This window comes from Fistularia commersonii, chromosome 9, assembly GCF_037954325.1.
Source record: "Fistularia commersonii isolate RoL2024-O1a breed Wild chromosome 9, RoL_Fcom_v1.0, whole genome shotgun sequence".
NCBI classification, from domain to species: Eukaryota; Metazoa; Chordata; class Actinopteri; order Syngnathiformes; family Fistulariidae; genus Fistularia; species Fistularia commersonii.
Window position 1 is genome coordinate 9,980,915 of NC_141292.1, and position 20,933 is coordinate 10,001,847.

At 38.9% G+C, this 20,933-nt stretch overlaps 3 protein-coding genes and 1 long non-coding RNA gene across 7 annotated transcripts in view; 3 read left to right on the forward strand and 1 right to left on the reverse strand.

The window, feature by feature from the left end:
• Positions 1 to 804, forward strand: part of lhfpl2a (LHFPL tetraspan subfamily member 2a) — a 42,933-nt gene extending 42,129 nt beyond the window's left edge. For both annotated transcript variants that reach the window (XM_086152396.1, XM_086152397.1), the window contains one exon: positions 93 to 804. In XM_086152396.1, the coding sequence (XP_086008522.1) occupies positions 93 to 349 (257 nt within the window). In that variant the 3' untranslated portion in view covers positions 350 to 804. The remainder of the gene's footprint in view (positions 1 to 92) is intronic.
• A 2,217-nt stretch (positions 805 to 3,021) lies between these two features.
• LOC147231171 (uncharacterized) lies at positions 3,022 to 12,833 on the forward strand. Of its 2 annotated transcripts, none has more exons than XR_015106600.1 (5): positions 3,022 to 3,170; positions 6,606 to 6,771; positions 8,493 to 8,648; positions 11,596 to 11,663; positions 12,599 to 12,833. It is a non-coding gene; the product is annotated as an uncharacterized LOC147231171 (long non-coding RNA). The 2 variants fall into 2 exon arrangements; XR_015106601.1 differs by lacking the exon at positions 3,022 to 3,170 and adding an exon at positions 6,149 to 6,273.
• On the reverse strand, positions 3,530 to 18,385 carry LOC147231172 (secretory carrier-associated membrane protein 1-like). Of its 2 annotated transcripts, none has more exons than XM_086152402.1 (9): positions 18,190 to 18,385; positions 14,639 to 14,716; positions 13,061 to 13,135; positions 12,433 to 12,541; positions 11,654 to 11,782; positions 8,691 to 8,850; positions 8,490 to 8,591; positions 6,626 to 6,743; positions 3,530 to 6,095 (listed from the first exon to the last, which is right to left on the reverse strand). In XM_086152402.1, exons 1-9 carry the CDS (start codon positions 18,238 to 18,240, stop codon positions 5,934 to 5,936), a joined length of 984 nt encoding a protein of 327 aa, XP_086008528.1. In that variant the 5' UTR covers positions 18,241 to 18,385; the 3' UTR covers positions 3,530 to 5,933. The 2 variants fall into 2 exon arrangements, with proteins under 2 accessions (XP_086008528.1, XP_086008529.1); XM_086152403.1 differs by lacking the exon at positions 18,190 to 18,385 and adding an exon at positions 15,404 to 15,569.
• Positions 18,386 to 18,390: 5 nt separating this feature from the next.
• ap3b1a (adaptor related protein complex 3 subunit beta 1a) overlaps positions 18,391 to 20,933 on the forward strand; it is a 62,899-nt gene continuing 60,356 nt past the window's right edge. Inside the window, exons 1-2 of the mRNA XM_086152400.1 lie at positions 18,391 to 18,446; positions 19,517 to 19,737. Coding sequence (XP_086008526.1) covers positions 19,607 to 19,737 — 131 coding nt within the window. The 5' untranslated portion in view covers positions 18,391 to 18,446; positions 19,517 to 19,606. The remainder of the gene's footprint in view (positions 18,447 to 19,516; positions 19,738 to 20,933) is intronic.

Here is a 20,933-nt window from a genome sequence, read left to right on the forward strand (position 1 = left end):
TTTTGAATAGATCTCAGAAAGTGTCAACCTCCAGAAGGCACTGCGTGTTCTGTCGCTGCCATCAACTGACATCTCCCTCTCCCGTCCCGTAGGACTCTTCCTGATTCTGGGGCTGATGCTGTACCCTGCTGGCTGGGGTTCAGACAAGGTGCAGCTCTACTGCGGCGTGGACGCGGCCCCGTACCGTCCCGGGCTCTGCTCAATGGGTTGGGCCTTCTACACGGCCATGGGCGGCACCGTGCTCACCTTCATTTGTGCTGTATTCTCCGCTCAAGCCGAGATCGCCACGTCCAGCGACAAGGTCCAGGAGGAGATAGAGGAAGGCAAGAGCCTGATCTGCCTCCTCTGAAGCTCTGAGAGGAGGCAGCACAGACGGGCCAATGACAATCAACAACCGCTGCCTTGTCTTGTGTGAATTAGAGGCGCTTGGATCGTTTACCACTAAGACTTATTGTTTGTTTGGTGTTTATGTGGGAGAATTCAACAAGTGCCAACATGTTCTCAGCCTGTCTTTGTCTTTCTGCCACTAGAGGTGCTGTGTTATTAATGTGCATCATATGGACGCCCAGAGAGGCCCCTCATGTTCTGTAAATATGTGTGATTATGTATATTGTACATAGTTATGATTTTAGATTGATGATCAGCTCGATCCAGGCAGGGATGCTGATGTCGCTCTTGCCTTAAAAAAATAAATCAAACACTGGTGTTTTTGTTCGCCAGACTTTGACCAGCAACCCTGGATCTTTTTTTTTTTTTTTTTTAAATCTTTTCACCATGTGAGTATTAACTCAACAAGGGAACCACTACTCAGTCCGAATAAACTACTCACGGCCCTCAGCTCGGAGTCCTTTTTTATTTTGTTTTTAAAGCTTCCAGAATGTACTGTTGTTTGAATGAAAAGTGTTTTGCGGACCCTTGAAATGTATTGAGCTGTTCAAACGGACTGCACCGTGACAAGAAAAGCCAGCTCTGTGAGAGACAACCCGAACATGAAGTGAGCTCAATCCAAGCCTAAACTGAGAGACGACCCGTGAAGGGTCTCTGCCTGTAATCTGTGCACAAAGACTGAATGATGATGAGGACACATGAAGTATTGCTGTTATTGGTGATGTCAGGAAGCAAAGTCATAGATAGAGCCCTATCTGTTCCAATTTGTTTCTGCCAAATGAATAAAGAAAAGGGAAAAAAATGGCATTGTTTGGTTTTAGTTCTTATCCGGTGAAACCTGCTGTGTGAGATTGTGGTTTTAATGTTAAATTGATTGTTCTCTTTTTTTTTTAGACCTCAATGATTATGTGACATTCATTAAAAGTCAGGCGGTAAGGAATTATGTAAAAATCAGAAGGAACTCACAGAAATACCCAGAAGATTTCTGAAAATGTGCAAATTATCAAAAGAGTAACAATATCATTAATATTTTAGAAAGAAAAAAACAAAAACAAAACAGGAAAAGTTTTATATATATATATGTATGAATTCACTCACATATATAAAATAGAGTACCGGTATGTATATAGATAAATGTATATAGATATACATATCTACTAATATACTCTTTTTCATTATTTATTTATTTGTTATCAACACTTACAACAATTTATCGAAAAATGAGCCAGGGATGAGCAAACATTCTTGCTAAGAGTCAGGAAAAATATAATAAAACAAAGCAAAACATGGCTGAGAAAGATGGAAGAAATTAGAACATCACCAAGAAATCCCTTCCAAATGAAAGAAACAATTGAGAGACTTAGTGCTGCATGCCACTTTCTGCTTTCTTTGCTCATTGATAGCCTAACTCTGGTTAGTCAGTAAATCAGACCTTCCTGAGGTAACTGGTCGTGATTGGACCGTTATTTTCGAAACTGAAAATGGAAATCGTCCAAGAGAGATCTGGGAGTGAATAAAAATGACCTCAGCAGACTCTCCTGGAAACCGAAAAATACCACTTGTTTTGGAAGTGACCCCTCCTGGCAAATACTGGTGCTTGGTTAATCTGGGGTTGCTGCTTGTTTTCAGACTGTGCATCAGGTTGTGATATGAAAGACCTTAAAGAAATTAGTTCCTCCTCCGTGTCCCTTCCTGTTGGTAGTGACTTTGCGATGAATTTCCTCTCCTTTGAGGATGTTGCTCTGCCTCATTTCACACAGGTTCTTGCGAGGAGAAACAATATACAGAGACAGAAACAGAAACAAGAGATATAATATTTCTTACCACTGATTGCCAGGCCAATTTTTGTGATGTTGGTCCAGATTAAACCGCCATTAAATATCTGACTGAAACATGAAATTGAATAATAATTGAATGCAGCATTCTAAAGGCTTTCAAAGCAAATGTTTACAATAAATGTTCTTATTCCAAGAATTAAGACACAAACAATAGGCCTGTGATGACTCACTTGGCTCGGCATGCTGGAAAAACCAACGCTGCTGAGCATATTCTCCTTGGGCTGTGAGTAAACGGTGACATTTAGCTTTACATTCACAATGTGTATGTATGTACACCACTGTGGACTAATCATTTCCAAGAACAGGGATTTTCCTACTTACAGAGCAGGTATGTTACACTAATGTGAAGCTTAGTGTACTTTTTGAATTTTGTTTGATGACTACTGACCTCATCTGGTGGACAGCTGTTGGTACAAGGTTACTGTAGAGAGTCTGATGTTTATCTGAATAGCTAATAGCACTGTGGCATCAGTGAAGGAATCCAAAGTAGGGATTTAACTGCGATAATTGATCCTACGTAGTCTATATGCCAATAAAACAAAACAGAACAAAACACTAAGCTCCTTATGTCAGGTGCTTCTTCCTTTTAGATTAGCTTTTGAGGTTCGTGATGTGATGGCAAATCCACGTTGATGTTTACACAACGGTCACTAGGTGACACGGTGGAGTCACATGACTGTATTTCGTCATCTACTACTGCAGGTCTACTTCCTGTTTTCTCAAGATATTAGTCAGGATTCGGGAGAGAGCAGTACTTCCGCCGGAAGTTTGATTTAGCCTTTCCGTTCAAGCTAATGGCAGCGTCCTAGCGCCCCACCTTTCCCATTGTAATTTCATTGAAGAAAGGAGTTCAAGTATTTTTCATTTGTTAAATTCTGTTTTAATGTCAAGAGTGGCAGATGTTTCTAGGTCAATGTCATCTGCTTTTGGTGAAATTTGAAACTTGTAAGTACTTTGAACATTGTCATGAGTATCCATGGACTTGTCGGATTGATGTTTGTTTTTTGTCGGTTCACACACCCCACTGTTCTCTCACTATTAGTTTGTTTTTGTAGTACTTCTCTGAACTCATTGTATTTCATTATATATATATTTTCCCCTCTATTGGTTCTCTCTATTTGATTTTACGCTTGGTTAATCTGAGCCTACTAATAATCCTTTACTGTTGCTTGCTATGTGCACTGATGTTAATGCACACATATTGCACTTTAAGCTGTTGACACGTTTTTTGTTAGTATTTGAATTCTAGTATTGGTGGCCTTAATATCATGAAAGAATTTTTAGAAATGTAATTTAAATTTATGTAAACACGTACATGTGGATTATTGGCCAATACTTTTCATGCATGTTCATAAAATATTCAAGGTGATTATATTGTGGATGGATACAGAACAAGATAAACATAGTAAGGTGTCCTTTTGATTTACTTAAACAACAGCCCTTGTTTGTCAAAGGATTCTTAACAGGGAGTTTCAAGTATATCATTCAGATAGTCTGTTGATACTTTTTCTCATTACCAGTTGTTTTCATCATCACTCACTTAAAACATTAAAATTGGTGAATCCCTGCAGGATTATCTGAAAATATACAAGCTACCATTAGTAGCTAGTACATAATACTCTCATTTTCTAGTAATTGTTTTCTTCCACTTCTGTGACCCCCATTGGCTGGTGGTTCTGGCTGAACGATCAGTGGCCGTTAATGCAAGCATGAAACACAACAATGCCTGCTTTTATTGTGAAATTCATTCCATTATTTGAACACCAGAGCAAAATGACAAAATCATATTTTAAATAACTTTAAGAAATATCATCATTAGTTTCACAATTTAGAAAGGGTTTTACTTATTAATGTAAGGGACTGTCAGTTTAGGATAACGAACATTATGTCATATTGAATTGTATCATGGGAGACTTTGTGATACTGTGAACATTATCCTGATGCGCAAATAATTATTATAACGACATAAAGATGAAATCATGAAATCGCAAAAGTGAATATTACATTTCAAAGCAAAAGTTCAGTCACTGTAATTTTGTACAGACTTTTTGAAACTTGCAAATAAAGAGTCAAACCCTAGTTAAACCAGCCGGACACACCTTTCACTTTCCATAATCAACAGCTATATAGACATGCAGATTTGAAAACCCAGTATTCCACTTTTGATTTTGCTGTCGTTCTTTTGTTCTCCGGGCCATGAAAGCTGAAAATGACGCATGTTTGTACACAAATTACTTGTATTGAATAGGAGGAAACAAGGCCAATATCCATCACTTGATCAATGAACAGACAAAAAAGAATTTAATAACAACTGCATCCTCCCATAATTTCACGACGAATATGCAAGTTATTATAGGCTGAAACAAATAAGTATTTGCTCATAAACTTAAAAATCAATGTCACACCCAGATAGAAAAAAGAAAAATGTCTCCAGTGATAAACCAATTTTAGATGCAAAAAATTGCAAATTACAAATAGCAGATGGCCTCACAGCACGAAGGAACCCTGGTTTGCTTCTGACTTTCTGTGTGGAGGTTGCATGTTCTCCTCCGTATCTGTTCTACAGTTTCCTCTCGCAATTTACCTGCTCAAAAAACAAATTGGTAAAATTGCCCCAAGTGAGTGAATGAATGGTTGTTTGTTTATATGTGATTGACTGGTGACAGCCCAATGACAGCTGGGATAGGCTCCAGCATCCCCCCGCGACCCTGAGTGCAGGATAAGCGGCAGATGATGGATGGATGTTTGTCCCTATATGTCCCCTTGCGATTGGCGGGTGACCAGTCCAGGGTGTTGCTGCTATTTGCCCAATGACGGATGTGATTGGTTCCAGCCAAGACCATTTTCAACAGATAATTAATTAATGAATTTTTTGACGTTTCGTCCTGACAGTTCTTTGGAGACTGTACTTCCTTGCACAGTGTAGTTGTCTACTGAGTGTCTGATGTGCTTTATGCCACAAATATAGTACATAGGTAGTATTTGATGGCGTTAGAATTACATGAGCATTCTTGTAAAGAAACTTTAGAAGATGCAAACATATGGTGTAATTTTTCCAAAATGTAATTCCTGAAAAGACATCCTTTGCCTCCATGAGCAATAATTTTTTTTAAATAGTATAGAAAACAGTTAAACAATTGATAAATCAAGTGGTGTTTGCTAGATGACAGTAACATGGTAGCTTGCAGGATGTATTTTGTGTGCGAAGTACCATTATAGCCTTTTTAGAACCCAGTTGTGGGGAAAGCAGAATGTAGAGGAAGCAAGGAATGCACAGCATCCATTTTTCGCAATCCAAAGCCACTCCACCAAGGGGCAGCAGTGTAAAGTTACGTGTTCACTGAAAAGTAGTGACCGCTGCTGCTGCTCTTGCTTGATGACTTCCATTTGTCCGTTGATAAATTAATTTTAAATAGGAAATTATGGAGAAGGGGAAGGTTCAGACAAAACTGAACGACAATACACAAACAGGATACTCAGACTTTCACACAAAATTGGGTACACAGATCAAGGGGAACATGTGCAGAAAATGATTCTAGGTGCCGTTTGAGTCATGTGTGGATGATCCTAGAAGATGGGCTGAAGAATTGACTGTCGTGTATTGGATTAGCTCTAAATGCTGGGGAAACTGGTCTCTGTGGGCTCGAACAGAACTCTGTTGCACTTAGAGACGATTGGTTGGGAGGCCGGGGAGGCTAAATGAGCCAATCACATCTGTTCCTTGAAGGAAGGAAGGAAGGTTCCTTGTGCAGCGTTGGAGGCAGCGTTTGCAGCAGCTGTCTGGACCGTCTTGTTGGACATTACTCCTGTAGCAAACTCCTGCTGGGCCTTCTCGAAGCTGGCTCCAGTGGTGCGGTACATCGTGTGCACCTGATGAGGAGAGGACAAGAGGCGAGAAGTGAGGAAATAAGCCCCTACCAAAACAGATATTACAAACTGCAAAGCGGAATACACAGACTCCCGGAGACAATAAGAGTTTCACTCACAGGCTGGTCAAAAACACAAGGACAAAATCAAAATACAGCTCACGCTGGAGGATTATATTATGGTAAATCTAAACAGAATTAGTGCATAAGAAATACTAAGTTAAAATATTGAGAACTTAATTCCTGGTCATTTTTTCCTTTTTAATTTTTTTCCTATTCTTAAGTACTAAGTACAGTACAAATAAGGCAAATACATAGAATAAAAAGAATTAGAGAAAACATAATAATACACAGGGAAATACCAACATAACCAAGAAAAATGATCAGTGAGACTTTGTAAAAATATTTGATTAATTAATAATTATTATGAATGAATTTTGTAGAAAGGTTTGTAATGTATTTAAAAGAAAAACAAGCAATTTTAAGAAGATTTTTTTTCCTTATTTTTATTTAGCTTCTACGTGAAGAGTTGACCTTTTTGAACATGATGAAGGACATGATGGCCAGTGAGGTGAAGAAGCAGGCAACCAGGATCATGATGATGCCCACAGGGATGCTATTTTTCAGACACATCAGAGCTGCAATCCACCCACTGTGGACAAAATGAGAGCGTCATTGAGGTATTCACTTGGCTGCATTTAATTGTTGCATTAGGTTGAATTCAAGGGGCTAAAAAGAAGTGTATTAAAAGAGTTTCAAGTTGGAAACTTGTAACTTCATTACACTATGGCCCCTCATCCGGAATATAGAATTTGAAGCAGGTGATAAATGTTTGCAATTCCACTGACATCAAGGGAGAACATTTGAGAAAGAGCTTTGAGCTTCAGGCTGTCATTTAATTTTCTTTTGAAATTGACAATAACAGGAATACCAAGTGAGCATTCAGCTCACAGACTGACAAAGGCAGTATAACTCCTAGTCCCAGTGAGCTCAGCCTAAATTCACACTCTCTAAAAGTGAAAAATAGAATTGAAATCATACAGTAAGACTGAAATAAAAATAGATTTTTCAACTTAAAACAAATCAGTTTGGTACAACATTTTAAAGTATGCCAACTGGCTAATGCTGTATTTAATAATGTATTAACAAAATGCATTAAATTTGCCTAAACATTGATGTTTGTTCATCATCCAGCCTGGATTTGATGACCATATAGTTGGTCAGTTTAGAAATGGGTCATCAATTTCTTTAATCTGTTTGACAACCGAGGTCAGCAATTACACACTTTCCTCTTCCTGTTGTCACAAACAAAGCAGCAATATTGTCAATCCATCCTCTGAAAATGCAAAAAAACAACAGTTTCAGACCACATATAGGTGTTTTTACCCTTTTTTATTAATATGTGACAAGTGTCCTCAGAGATAACCTGTGGTTGGGTCTTAGTTCCCTGCTCTATATTGAAAAAACAAAAAAACACATGGATTACTGTTTTTTTTTTTTTTAAACAGCACCGTTAGCTGTATGCAGATACTTCTGACCACATGTGAAAATAAAGACAGAATTCATATACTGGTAGTTAACTGTTTTGTTGTGCTTTGTTTTCTTGACATCTACCAGACTACCTGAGTTGCTGATCCTAAAACTCTTCCACTCATAGGCCCATCCTGTGAGATGACTTTGTTTCCACTGATTCCTGTGACATAATTTGTTTGACTTCCCCTTATCTTGTGTTGTAACAAAGCTCAACAACTCACCCACACAACCTTTCATTGAGCCACTCGGCTTACACTACTCCTCCAAATTACGTGCCCCACCCTTAGTTTATGCTTTCATGCCATTATAATCAATGACAGATCGTTAATGTGTGATTTTTTCTATGCATCTTTTTTGTCACAGCGGTTTGTGACAAAATGTTGGGAGAGGACTCACTGGTATTTCAATAAAAGCATAACACAGCCGACCTTTAAAGAAATGAATAAGGCATATGGTTTTTGTCTCTAACCTTCTCCAGGCAGATGTTGCAGATTTGCGACAGCCAAATATCAGATTTTTCCTGCAACTACAACTTAATTTGAGCCTGAGAGGGTTAAAATATATTCTTATATTGTAAAAGATTTCCTTTAACCAATATGAATGAATGAACTTGTAGGTGTTCCTGACAGTTTTAATGTAGTTACACACAAAAAAAGGGATTTTAGACATTTTTAAACTCTATTATTGTGTTCTTTTTTTTAACCATTTACTCCTATAGATGTGTTGAGATAGTGATCTTCTATTTGGCTTTGTTTTATTGCCAGTTCAACATGTCAGCTTTCTGGATCTCATTAAACACAGTCTTCCACAGAGGGAGCAGTTTTACATGGCTGTTGACCAGGAAATTCTTGGGATGTTTTCTTACCAGGTGCCCCAACTGGTGAAGCCAATGCACTGGAGAACATAGATGCCGCACTGACAGATGTACACGAAGAAGAAAACAAAAAAACGGAAGGAGCTGTCACTCCTGCATAAAGAGAGTGAGAGATAAATGGATCATGAACAATACAGTTGGCAAGAGCAGGTGAGTGCTTCTCCTGAGCGCCTGGTGATTGTTGTTGTTTACCTGAAAGCTCCATACACGGGTCTGTACCAGCAGACAAATGAGCAGGGTGTAAAGAGCATCAACCAGAGGATGGACAGACCAAAGTCTACACCTCGTGATGCATCCACACAGAACCAGGCTAGGCAGCCAATCATGTTAGCCAGGAGGGTCCCAGCATGACCTGAGCGCAGAAGAGAAAATGTATAGATGTACCGTAAGGAAATGAATGGAGTGGGTTCTGCAGAAGTGGGGCAACGTGGTGGCCTGTTGGCCTGTGTCACTGCTCATGTTTGGAAATTAGGCTGTAGGATGGCTCATTGCTGGCTGGGGGCTGCAGTGTCCAGTGTCCTGCCAAACTAAGCAAACACTGATGCTTAATATTTCAACATGTAACACAGTGCAGTGGCCCTGAGAATGAAACTTTAAATAATTCAGCATCTCCATTTGTCCTACTGGTGATTGTACACAGGCTTTACACATGGAACTTGAAAAGTTTATGACAGTTTATTAATTATGTCTTGACCTCAACTACTCTAAAATAAAGCATCAGAATTGGGCAGTACATTAAAGATTATTGTAATATTTCATGTCACTTTGCTCTGTATGCATCATATATACATGCCTTTTTAATGGAGTAAGGAAATCAAAGGGCATTTTTACAACAAAGTTAGATTAACTGTGTATTGCAAGCACACGGGGAAAGTTCCTACCACTGATGGTTACTTGCTTACTTCTTTTTAAAACGCACTTTCTTTTTAAAGGTAATTCTAGATCACTTGATTGATGAAAGATAGAGTGGTCTCTTGTTGATCGCAGGATTTATTCTCATGTTACATGTTGTTGAGTATTTTATTCCATTTAGTCTTGTAGTTACACTTTTAGGCTAACATGTAAAGGTCCAAAGGGTTGAGAATCCCTGATGGAGGAGAACCCTCAATATCAGAGCACGTGTGTCACTCTGGGATTTTACACGGCACTGTGAAATCTGACATTAACCTGCTGTGTGACATAGTCGAGGGTGGCACGGAAACACCGGCCTCTGCATTATTCAAGCTTATACTGCAGCAGATTCATTCATTCAGCAGTGGAGGCGTCACAGACTTTACAGCATCCGCTGGTCTCCCCACACTAAACCAACCTTAAAGCAATCATCTGACCAAGTCATCTGGCCACATGACTGCACCACGTGCCATCGTCATGTGGCTATGGAATTCAAATGGAGTCTTTTCATTCCCATTCATTCCCTCAATTACAAATACAAATAGTAATTTTTTTTTTTTTTTTTAACACCACGTTAAAATAGACAAGGACTGCTCCTCAGCTTTGTATTCACAACAACACAAAGATAGATTGTTATAAACAGCAAGTAAAAACAGATTGAAATTAACATTTTATTTCTTGTGGTCATTAGCGCATTTATCTGCAGAGCTGCCTTTCTGCTTGATACACTAAAATGCAAGGTACTCAATCAAACTGAACATCTTTTCATTCACCTCTTGTAAATCATGTTTTGATGGTTGGTGAAGGTTCTGATCAATTTTACTTACCAAAGAGAATTAGTTACAGCTACAAATCATTTAAACAACTGGCTAAATGAATTGGGAAACTACCCCCAACTGAGGGTCAATCTGATTAGAAACACAAAAGAACAATTAAGAGTTTTAAGGTTAGGAGTTGTTTTTTTTTTTTTTAATCAAAATTAGCAGGAGAAGGGGGTTATTCTTCGGTCAGGTTCTATTAGAGCAAAACTTTTAAGCCCTCAACTACAAAATAAAAGTATCAGGGGCCAGTTACTGTTCCACTGGACCACAATAGAAACAGACCTGCAATATAATACCTGTACTCCTGAAAGAAGTAAACACCACAAGCAAAACGCCACCTTGCATTAACAAAAAACAAGTGTTTTAGTTGACTGGCGCTACTATTCCCTGAGTCTCTTTTACATAGACTCTGCTTCAGCACTGTCCCTGCTTCCACTGCTGGTTCAGCCGCACATCAAGCTGTTCCCCATTTCCAGTCTCTGTGTGTTTTCACATACCAGTAAATCGCAAGTTGTCATATCAGTGAAGTGTTTTTACCTTGAATACCTTTCCAACTAATCAGAGTTGGGTGAAAACACAAACACCGTTAGGTCATGCGCAAAAATATGCATCTACAACATAATTGAATTAATCTAATGAACAACCAAGACAACTCAGTTGTGTAATTCTTGCCAATATCCCATAAAGCATGGTAGAAGGAGAGCAAGATGTTGGAAGTATAGCAGGGACTGCAATGCAGTAAAGGTCCAAAGGGACAGGGATTCCATGGAGAAAACTGCTAAGAGCGGTATCCTCCCTAACCCCAGACCATTTCTAATCACTTTTACGTACATTTCATTTGATTTCTGGAAATAATCTCAAATGACTGGGTTTTTTCTTGGCTTTCCCGTGAAAAGGAGGTTTTCTGGTCCTCAAATTTATCTTTTAATTGTTTTGGTATGTGGGGGTGGAATTGAATTCTTTAAGGGCAGAAATGTTCAAAGTGTGAGAAGGCCTCCCAAGGGTAGATCCAAAGAGTTGAGGGGGAAGCTCAGTAACAATTTGTTATCAAAGGGGTATGTAGAACAGCCTAAATGGATAATGATTGATTAAAAAGTATTTATGAAACATGATTTTGTTGTTACTTTTCAATGTCTGAAATTAAACATGTTGTATGCATTCAATCTCATCTGAATCTAGCAAGTACAAACAACCTGAGCTCAATCTGAGATCAATTAATGTTTCATCACATTTCATCAACTAATGCCATCCATGGTTACAAATAACTCACCAGACTAAGGGATCGTCACATTTCAGAGAGAAATGAAAAATCGGGATGTTTTTCACTTCAATTGTTAAAATTATTTTACTGATGTGACCTTGTTTTATTTTTTTTTCTCTGGAAGAGGGATGTCCCTGATTAAAAAAAGTGCTGCTCTGATGAGTAAAGAGAAGATAACATACACATCCAAAGGTAGTACATGATCTTGACCGTCTTCTGATACTCGACAGGGATGTCCACTGTAATGTCGTGGTAGAAACAGGGGCCCACAGGGAACATCTCTGGTAGGGGAGGCCAGTTGTTTTTTCTCCCTGAAAAGGCCCAAATAGTCAGGTGTGTGCACAACTAGAATCCACAGGAGGCTATTCTCTGATTCCTGCAGAGGCTAAACAGGAAGGAGCTACATGGAATAATTTGTAGGGAATTGACAGATAATAATAAACAGTTAAGTCTACTGTTTAAATTGCCATCAAACTAATCATATCCTAACATGCCGTCTATCCTGATATCTGCCTGCCACCAAGAATATAAATGAGCACGTTATACCAAAATATGAAACCTGTTGCTTTAAATTAGCATTATGTGAATTTCCTACACAGCTGTTCAGTATCCTATGTCAGTGTACATCAGCCTTCACTCAGCCAGGTTTTATAACTGCTTGGATTTGTTTTGATGTCACATAACAGTAGTCAGTGTTGAATAAGATAATATGGCAAAGTGAATGTATTATTTTCTTTTTTAGTGTTGTCTTTGGGGTTAATTTGTCAAAAATCTTTAAAAAAGTAACTACTTTTCTTTATGCTTTGGGGACAAAAAAACATTTCCAGTGCATGGTCAGTTTGCATTGAGGCAGAAGGAAAAGAAAAGCTGAAAAAGCTGACATTTAGAACCTCTGTGGATTTAAAAAAAAAAAAAGAAAAAAAAAGGCACTTTTTCTGATAGGGCTAATGTGCAGCTGTACCTCCAGAAACACTGAGTGACTGCATTTCTCTCTCCCGCCGGTCGAGCTCTGCAGCCTTCCTCTCCAGCTCCTCCTGTCTCCTCAGCAGCTCAGCAGCTCCTGACCGCTCCTGTTTAGAAAAAAGGTATTCTGTTTCTAATTTTGGAATAAATCCAATTCCCTGCAGGGAGCAGCACCAGCAGAAGAGACATCACAGCAACATGCTCCCCCCAGGAGCCTGCCCACAAACAAGATGCCCACAAGTGATTTCCTCAGCCTGCCTAGATTTCACAGTCTCGGGAGTCTCTCTTTGCTAAAAGCCCAATCATAGGGAAAACACTGCACATCTCCCACAAAATGAAACAGATCATGTTGATGCATTTTCTGTTTAGCAGAGCGTGAACTGGTGACTCTGGCCTGGGGATGTACAGAAATTTCAATTCAGTATATGTCTCTGTTTTGCAATGATCGCAGTAATACTTTAGTTCTTCTTCCTCTGTGATTGCGGCCATCTGTAGATTTTTTCCAAATATATCAAAGATCACAGTGTGATATAATTCCATCCAAAATGTACACACACACTAGGAGGACCATAGAACATACAGCACTGTAGGCATGTGTAAGTGGTTCCAGTTGAGGCTTGTATTACCTGTGTGCGAGACTGTGAGAAGGCTGGAGGCTCCTCTGTGGGATTCATGATAGCAGGTTGAGTCTTTGCTGGAATCTAGAGGAAGCATATATGCTTTTATAGCCAAAATATATCTTGAAAAGTAACAGTAAGACAACAGAGTAATTTAGTGGCAGAATGAGCACACGCAGTCACAAAAAAAGTTACATATAACTAAAAAGGTATCTCAGATTAGCTAGTAAACAATGTACCTGTAAAATTAACTGACCGGGATGCAAAAAGATTGTGGGGAAAAAATGTCTAAAAAACCTGCAATGGTAGCCCTGTTTAATCCTGTACGTCTTTGGGATGTCCTTTCCCTGCTAAGAGTACTTCTTCCAGTAAAACAAAGCTGTATTTTTCATTGAATCGAATATCTATCGTGAAGAAAAAAGAAAATGTGTGTTTGTGTGTGCACGCGCACCTATGTGTCCGTGACATTTACACTACTGCTCTATAAAATACCCGTAGTTGTATAGAAATTATATAGAATGTGATGTAATGAACTGCACCGGATATGGAAACATTTAGTTGTGCTTGAGGCCCAGGTGATGCACCAAAAGTAAGGGGAGGTGACGAGAGCTGTGAGGAGGCCAAAACTGATTTCATAAATGGTTGATAGAATCTTATGTTCGGTTCCACTGCAGGACATTTCCCCAGGAAGAAGGAGGCTTTTAATTTGAATCATTACTATACTTAGACCAGGATTGATAAATTGAGGTCAAAAGTCCAGAGCATTTACTTTCCAATGATTAAGGAACTTTGGTGTCAGGGCTTGCAGCCACAAACATTTGTTATGCATTTAAATACTTTTGCAACTTTTTTTCCTTTCCATTGTGTTTCAAAATGGAATTGTATGTGGTGACTGTGTTTCTAAACCAAAAGTAAACCGGTGTTTCTTTGAAAACAGAAGGCTGTACATCTGATGATTCTTGTGAATTTGGTAAATGTTTGCTGGTTCTACAGTATTCTGTCAGCTGCATCAAATTCAGAAGCAACGTGCTAGACTTAAGACATAAATGCATTGATTTTGCTTTGCAAAAAATGGTAACATCACTGTGAAGAAATATAATCCAATGAGAACTTTCTACTTGGAGCTCTTAAATTCATCTCATGATGTTTTTCAGCGACTCAAGCATTCATCAACAGCTATGTCATCTTATTTAGAAACACATGAATTGACGTGAACGTTCTAATTATTACAGTGCCGCGTGTAACGACCGCAAATTTCCGACTTAAGTATTTAGTTTCATAAAAAACAATTCCATGTCACAAATAAATGTCACAAATTCAGCTCATTAAATCTATTGGTTTGGTCGATATCAACTTTCCCTACATTTGTGAATGAAAAAAGCATGTCTTTTTTAAAAAGTGTTGGAAAAACAGCAACTCAGTAGGATTAAAACTCAAAATCATGATATTTACACTATCTTAAGTGAAAAGTTATTTTCTGATAGCTACCAGAGCTAACAGAGATAACTGTAGATGAAAATATCTGTGTATTAATGTCAGTCAAATGTAAATATATAATGGGTATTGACAAACTGAAAAGGCACTTACTGGCCTATCCTCTGTGAAGGGATTAAACTCCTCCATCCCCGGAGGGATGGTTGGTCTGATGTGTGTCACTGATGGATCCTGGAAAATAAAAATAAAAAAACATTAAAAATAATTTAACTCTCTGTTAAATGACAGGTTCACGATAGTAACAATCTGCTCACCGGTGAATAATTGTGAATTGAAAATGTCAAATTGTGTTTGTCCCAGGGAAATGAACATAAGAGAAGCACAACCCAACCAGAGTGTAGAAAAAAACCTTTCATTATTCTGTCGGATCAACAGGCCTATAATTCAAAACTCAAAACGACAGGATGATTCCAATGATTTCCAAGGGTGGGCGTCTATAAATAGCTTTGCCTGTGTGTTTCAAGAGGCAGCTGAATCCCTCTGGCTTAAGACAGAAATAAAAAAAGGAAGACTGTGTTATTCTAAAAGCTGCAAAAGCAATTCAATAACCCTAATCCAGATTGTTAACTAACAATGAGCACTGGGCTTCCCTATGCTTAACTTCATCTAAAACCAGCTTAGTAGAAGACCATTCCAGTTTTGTATCAAAACAGAAAGTGGAAAATAGAATGAAAGTGAAACATTTAAAAACATGTACTAACATTATCCCGCCTGAACAAACTTTGTTCTACATCAGAATGGAAAATTTCTACTCCAATGCAAACGTAATAAGCTCTTAGTATTCTATCCTCTATTTGCATTTGAAATTCCTGTTCATGCAACTAGATGCGCCTGTGTTTCTGCTCAGAGTCGTCTTACCATCAGCTGTTGTCAGCCACTCGCCACTTTCATTCAAACTGCAGCTCACAATCTACTTCCACAATGTATTCCTCAAGTGCTGTCCTTATCCCGGCACAGCGCTCTTGTCTCACTGTCTCTGACTCTTATGATTTCTAGCAGCTTTTCTAACGCTATTACAAACAAGCACATGCCTGCCTGCATGTGCGCATGTGTGCGCATGTGCCCCCCCCCACACACACACAGACAAGCGCATGCACAATTTGTCACCAGACCGGTTTCATTAATTTTTCATAGTGTGTTGATTTTAAACTTTAATATGCCCCCTCTTCTGCAGCCAGAGAAACATGCATATTTAGTACTTGTTGCCCCTTCACCCCTTAGCTGGGAACATAAATGCAGACAGTACTTTTCCTGCTTTCCAACAATTGTCCTAAAAAATGCATCCTTCCTCAACACAGTATTAGTATATCAGAAACTTGCTGAAAACAAACCCACCGGACAGATTTAACAGCATAACTGAGAACACATACCCACTATGTTCGTAGCAACAGATCATATTTTCTAATATTTGTATCAGCAGTGGAATGAAAACAACGTCTTTTTTTGCTTTTTATACTTAGAAAATCTGACATGATCTTTTGATGCAATCGAATGGAAACCCGTCAACAGCCTTATTAGTTGGATGTGCATGTGATTGCTGATATTTAATGTAATCTGAGCCTAATTCCATAGAGTGCACAGAATTTTAATTCATTTGAATCCATTCTTATAAACTCTTTGATGTGGAACATTTCTGCTCTAAATATATCTTCACCATAAATGAAAGGATCTATGACTCCAGTGGCACCATCCCACCTGTTGCATGGCCCTGTGAGGAATAATTTCATGGTCCGGGTTTCCTGTCACATAACAGCATACAAACTAAGAAGCTTGTGTCTGCACTGGTTCTGATGTTGCCGAAAATTTTACTGATATTTGTTCTGCATGCCAAGTGCAGGAATCTCACAAGCTGGTTGCATTTTTCTCCCAGACTACAATTTGTTCGATTCTGAACCGCATGGTGTTCATAAAAGGTATACCCTCCAAAGTATAAATTGGTACTTTTTGCTGCCGTATACTGTAAGTCTTTTGTTATCTGACAAAGAATGATAATTTCTGTAAATAGCTTAGATCAAGAGAAATGGGCCAAAGCTGATGAACACTCACTTGGAGAAATGAAAATCAGGAGAAAAGGTGCCTGTAGGGATCATGGACCAAATGTCACCATGATGGCACCATATGTTTTCATGGGAAGCTAGGTTTTAATTTCTCCTCAGGCAAAATGCGCGATCCAACAAATGACAGAAAAATGGCAGGACAACAGGGGTTCACTAGTCATGTTGGTGTGTTAATGGCACCCTGTGAATAATTCCCCTTGCATGTGTCTGAAAAATGTACAATCAGCATCTTCCATGCGTCACGCTAATGCAGAAAGACGTTTGGGTGAGTGTTACGTAGTATTGGAGAAGTCATTTATAGCTGCTCTGTAAACCGGAGGGTCAAAAAAGACTTGTGTCCTTCACTTTCCCCTGAAGTGATTGAAGCACATCGGTATTGGAAATTCAGACAAACAGGACTGTCCGTGACGGGCCTATCGGATGAGCGTCATCGCCGCTCATCCAATGGGCTTCTCCAGTTCAGTTCCGAAGAACTGATCATGCCATGTCAAATATAAGTTAACATTTGTGACGATTATGACTAGATAAGCTTCGCTTTCAATAAAAACCATCTGCACACTTCCTGAGTGTTCATTTCCAGTCCTGATAAAGTACACCAGAGAGCTCAAAATCCAGCAATGAGGAACTCAAGCATTGATGGTTGGGCTTGCCCTGCCCTCAAAGATGAATTTCTTTTAACAACCTATTGTGGAAGAGTGAATGAAAAAAGAGTTATAGCCTCATTGACTAAAACTGTGAAACCTCTTCAATGAACTAAACAAGTGCAGTTGCTATGACCAGATTTGACAATGAGACAAGTTTAAAAATCAACAGTAAATTAGTGAGATACAACAGGAGAGTGACAAGCACAATCAATTTTTTTTTAAAAGCATCTCCCACTTTTAAGTACAACTTTTATAAGGTTTTCTTCATGTAGGTTTTTCAACCCCAGTCATTCCTGCCATATAGCCAGAAATATTTATAACAACACATTGCACAGCTCTCACAGCCTCAGTAAAAAAAATGGGTCAAAGGCAAAAGCATTTCAGCTTTAATATATAACCCCTGGTTGGGTATGTTGAGTTGAGCTGAGGGATTTGGAGGAGGAGACGGAGAAGAACCTGCGAATGAAGGTCAAGAAAACAAATGTGTAACCTAGCTTTGGCTCAAATTGTTTTATGTGTGTTTAAAGAGCAGGCACTATCACTCTACTTTCTGTTATTTTATTCCGGTTCCAATATTGATCCTGAAACCCTGTACTTCAGAACATAAATATATATGTACATATGTATATATATATATGTGTGTGTGTGTGTGTGTGTATAAAGTGTAGTTCCAGTTTAAAGTCAAAATGACAGGAAGAAAACGACTACTGGTTGGAGATCCCACTTGCTCCATCATAACTAATACTTCAAGAGGACAAAGTACAACAAGAATTGCCGTCACGACAAAGAAAAAAAAGTCTTCCCATTAGAAAAGAAAATTACTGACGATTTCTTCTCAAGTTCGAGTAGTTCAACGGCAGGAGAGTTTGGGTCTGTGGTGAATTAATGCGATATAAGGCAGACGCTAACACTGACCCGGCTAACACCGCTTTGCTAACGTTACCTGAAACGGGTTGGTGTCGTCGGTGAACGGGTTACTGTTTAAGTCCGACATCCTGGCGACTTGTACGGGTTCGTTTAAAAGCGCAAAAAGACGACTAACTCGTCGAGGGGGGAAAGTTCCTTAAAACCCACAGCGGAATCGAAACTGTCGCGGTGAGAAGTAGTGACAAACATTGGGATGTTGACAGTACGCGCCGGAGATGTTATCCAGGAGGGGCGAAGCCAGTTGTCTCCACCACCAGCGACGCAACCGCACAGGTACATGGAAACAAACGGTACTAAAAATGATAAACACTTTATTTATTGACCAACACCAGGAAGTACAGAGATGTCAGCCATGTACTTAAAACAATGTTGATCACAGAGGACACAAAGGTTGTTTCAGTTAAATCCCTTTATAGAATAGTTCGTGATTTAATCATTTGTGATTAAATAACGAATAATTGGATGGCTTTATGGGATATATCGACGTCATTAAGGTAAATAGTATAGGTCTTGAATGTATAGACGAATAATATCGTGGATTTTCTATCATAAAGTTCACATAGTCGGATCATTTTGATGCAAAATTCACATGGAAAGTTCTCCAAACTGACATTCCTGCGTTCAAATATGACAAGTGGGTTTTCAATCGGCACTAGTCAGAGGAACCTAATAAATGAAAACACAGCGAGAGAGATGGTGAATTTTGATCAGAAATCGATTGTCTGTATTGTATGTACGTAATAATTGACTTAGTAGCCTCCGATTACATGCAATGAGATGTAAAAGCATCGTCACACAAGGTTCATTCAGTACACTTGAACAGTATAGATGCAATTTTCAAATTGCTTACAATACTGCTATTACTCTCGGCTTTAGAATCAGTAGAGAAATGAAATTATTTCAGTAAATTAATATCTTTTTAAGAAAAAAGGGCGTGAGGATGTTTCATTTTAGATTTATGTGTTTTTCCTGCAACTTTTTGATATTATTTAGAAGTTGAAGTTGGAAAACAGTGTGTGTGTGTGTGTGTGTGTGTGTGTGTGTGTGTGTGTGTGTGTGTGTGTGTGTGTGTGTTTGTGTGTGTGTGTGTGTGTGTGTGTGTGTGTTTGTGTGTTTGTGTGTTTGTGTGTGTGTGTTTGTGTGTGTGTGTGAGAGAGAGAGAGAACGCTGTAGTTTCTAACGGACGCAGATCTACGTCACAGTTGCAGCTGAAGCCCCAGTCATGTGACTCCGACTCCAGCTCTCACTTCCGCGACTGCGTGTGAAAAAAAGTTGGTCGAAATCTCGGAGAAGTTAGCTGTGTTTGTTTTTTTTTCTCCTTGTCTTTCTCCACGGCATATCAGGAGGATTTACTCGCAGTTTAATGAGCACTTGGCAGCTCGAAAGAAGGCTGGAATATTGTTACTCGCTGGGCTTTTGTCAGAACTCGCAGCATGTCGACTGGAGCTTTGTACAACGACCAAGGAGCAGCAGAGGCTGCGGTGGAAGCAGGGCAGGAGAGTACCCCGACCTCCGGCACGGCCGGCGGACCTGCCTTCGGCCTTTTCAGCGCTGACTTTAAAAAGTAAGATCATACAAATTGGTTTTGTTCAAGGTTGTTGTCGAAATGACTCCTTTCTGGCCTGTGTTTGACTTTTCTTGTGAACTTTTGTTGACGTGAAGAAGATGCCAACAAGCTAATAATGAATGGCGACAGACTGTTAGCTCTTTGGCTCTGACCAATGAAAGTAATTGTTTTTCAATAATCAAGCTCAGAAAAATCCGAATAAGGACTCAGGTTTAATTGATATGTATGGAATAAATATACTGCATAACTTGCTCAACGTCTATGCTTAATAAGACCTGACTAGCATCAAAGTGAGCGTCCTACGCAAACTGACTCAAACTCCCCTCAAAGACGTTTAGGCCGAGTTGGTTGTGTTCTGGTCATAGCTGCTGATAGTTTAACAAGGATAACCGTAAAAACTGTCATTTTTGTACAAAATGTCTCATTAAATGTCAGCTGTCGTGGACTCAATGAGGAACAACATTCAGACAGTGCACTATGACTGTTGCCTAAAACACAGTTTTAAATAGAAAATTTGCCTGCAAGATTAACTGAGGAACACTGTGATTGATGCATGCAAGTTTATGATTTTCAATATTATGTTACTATTACTATTGTCATTGACATTTCATATGAAGATAGTATTTTGAATTAAAAGTGGCCATGAAAGATCACAGAATGGGTCATGTTGTATAGTAATTGGTAGTGGTAAACTCTACTGTCAAATACCACTATACTGTGAAAACTCTGCAAAATGTTTCAACATTATATTTCACCCACCTCTACGTCAGTCTTGTTAAATTGTTTAGATGCCTGAAGAGATATGTTTCTATTCTCCATTTTTCACCCTGAGTGACTATCAAAGGTGTTGATGTAGCTCTGATTAGCCTTTTAGTCACATCTCACAACTTTTTTTCTTTCTCTTTTTGTACTAGATGCCAGTGACATGTAGTACATTCTCATGTTACTGCTTCAATTAGGTTTAACATCACATGAGAGTCCACCATAAACTGCATACACTTATGAGGCCACAGATACAATGATGGACCTTTAGTTATTGGCATCTTTACAATATTGGTAACCAAGTATGTCAATATCTTGCTAACAGTAGTGTGTGTAAACTGGTTGAAAATTAAATAATTACTTTTGGCATATCATCTGCATATACTTCACAATAGAAGACAACATGCCTTGTTTTTGGGGAAAAAGTGTAA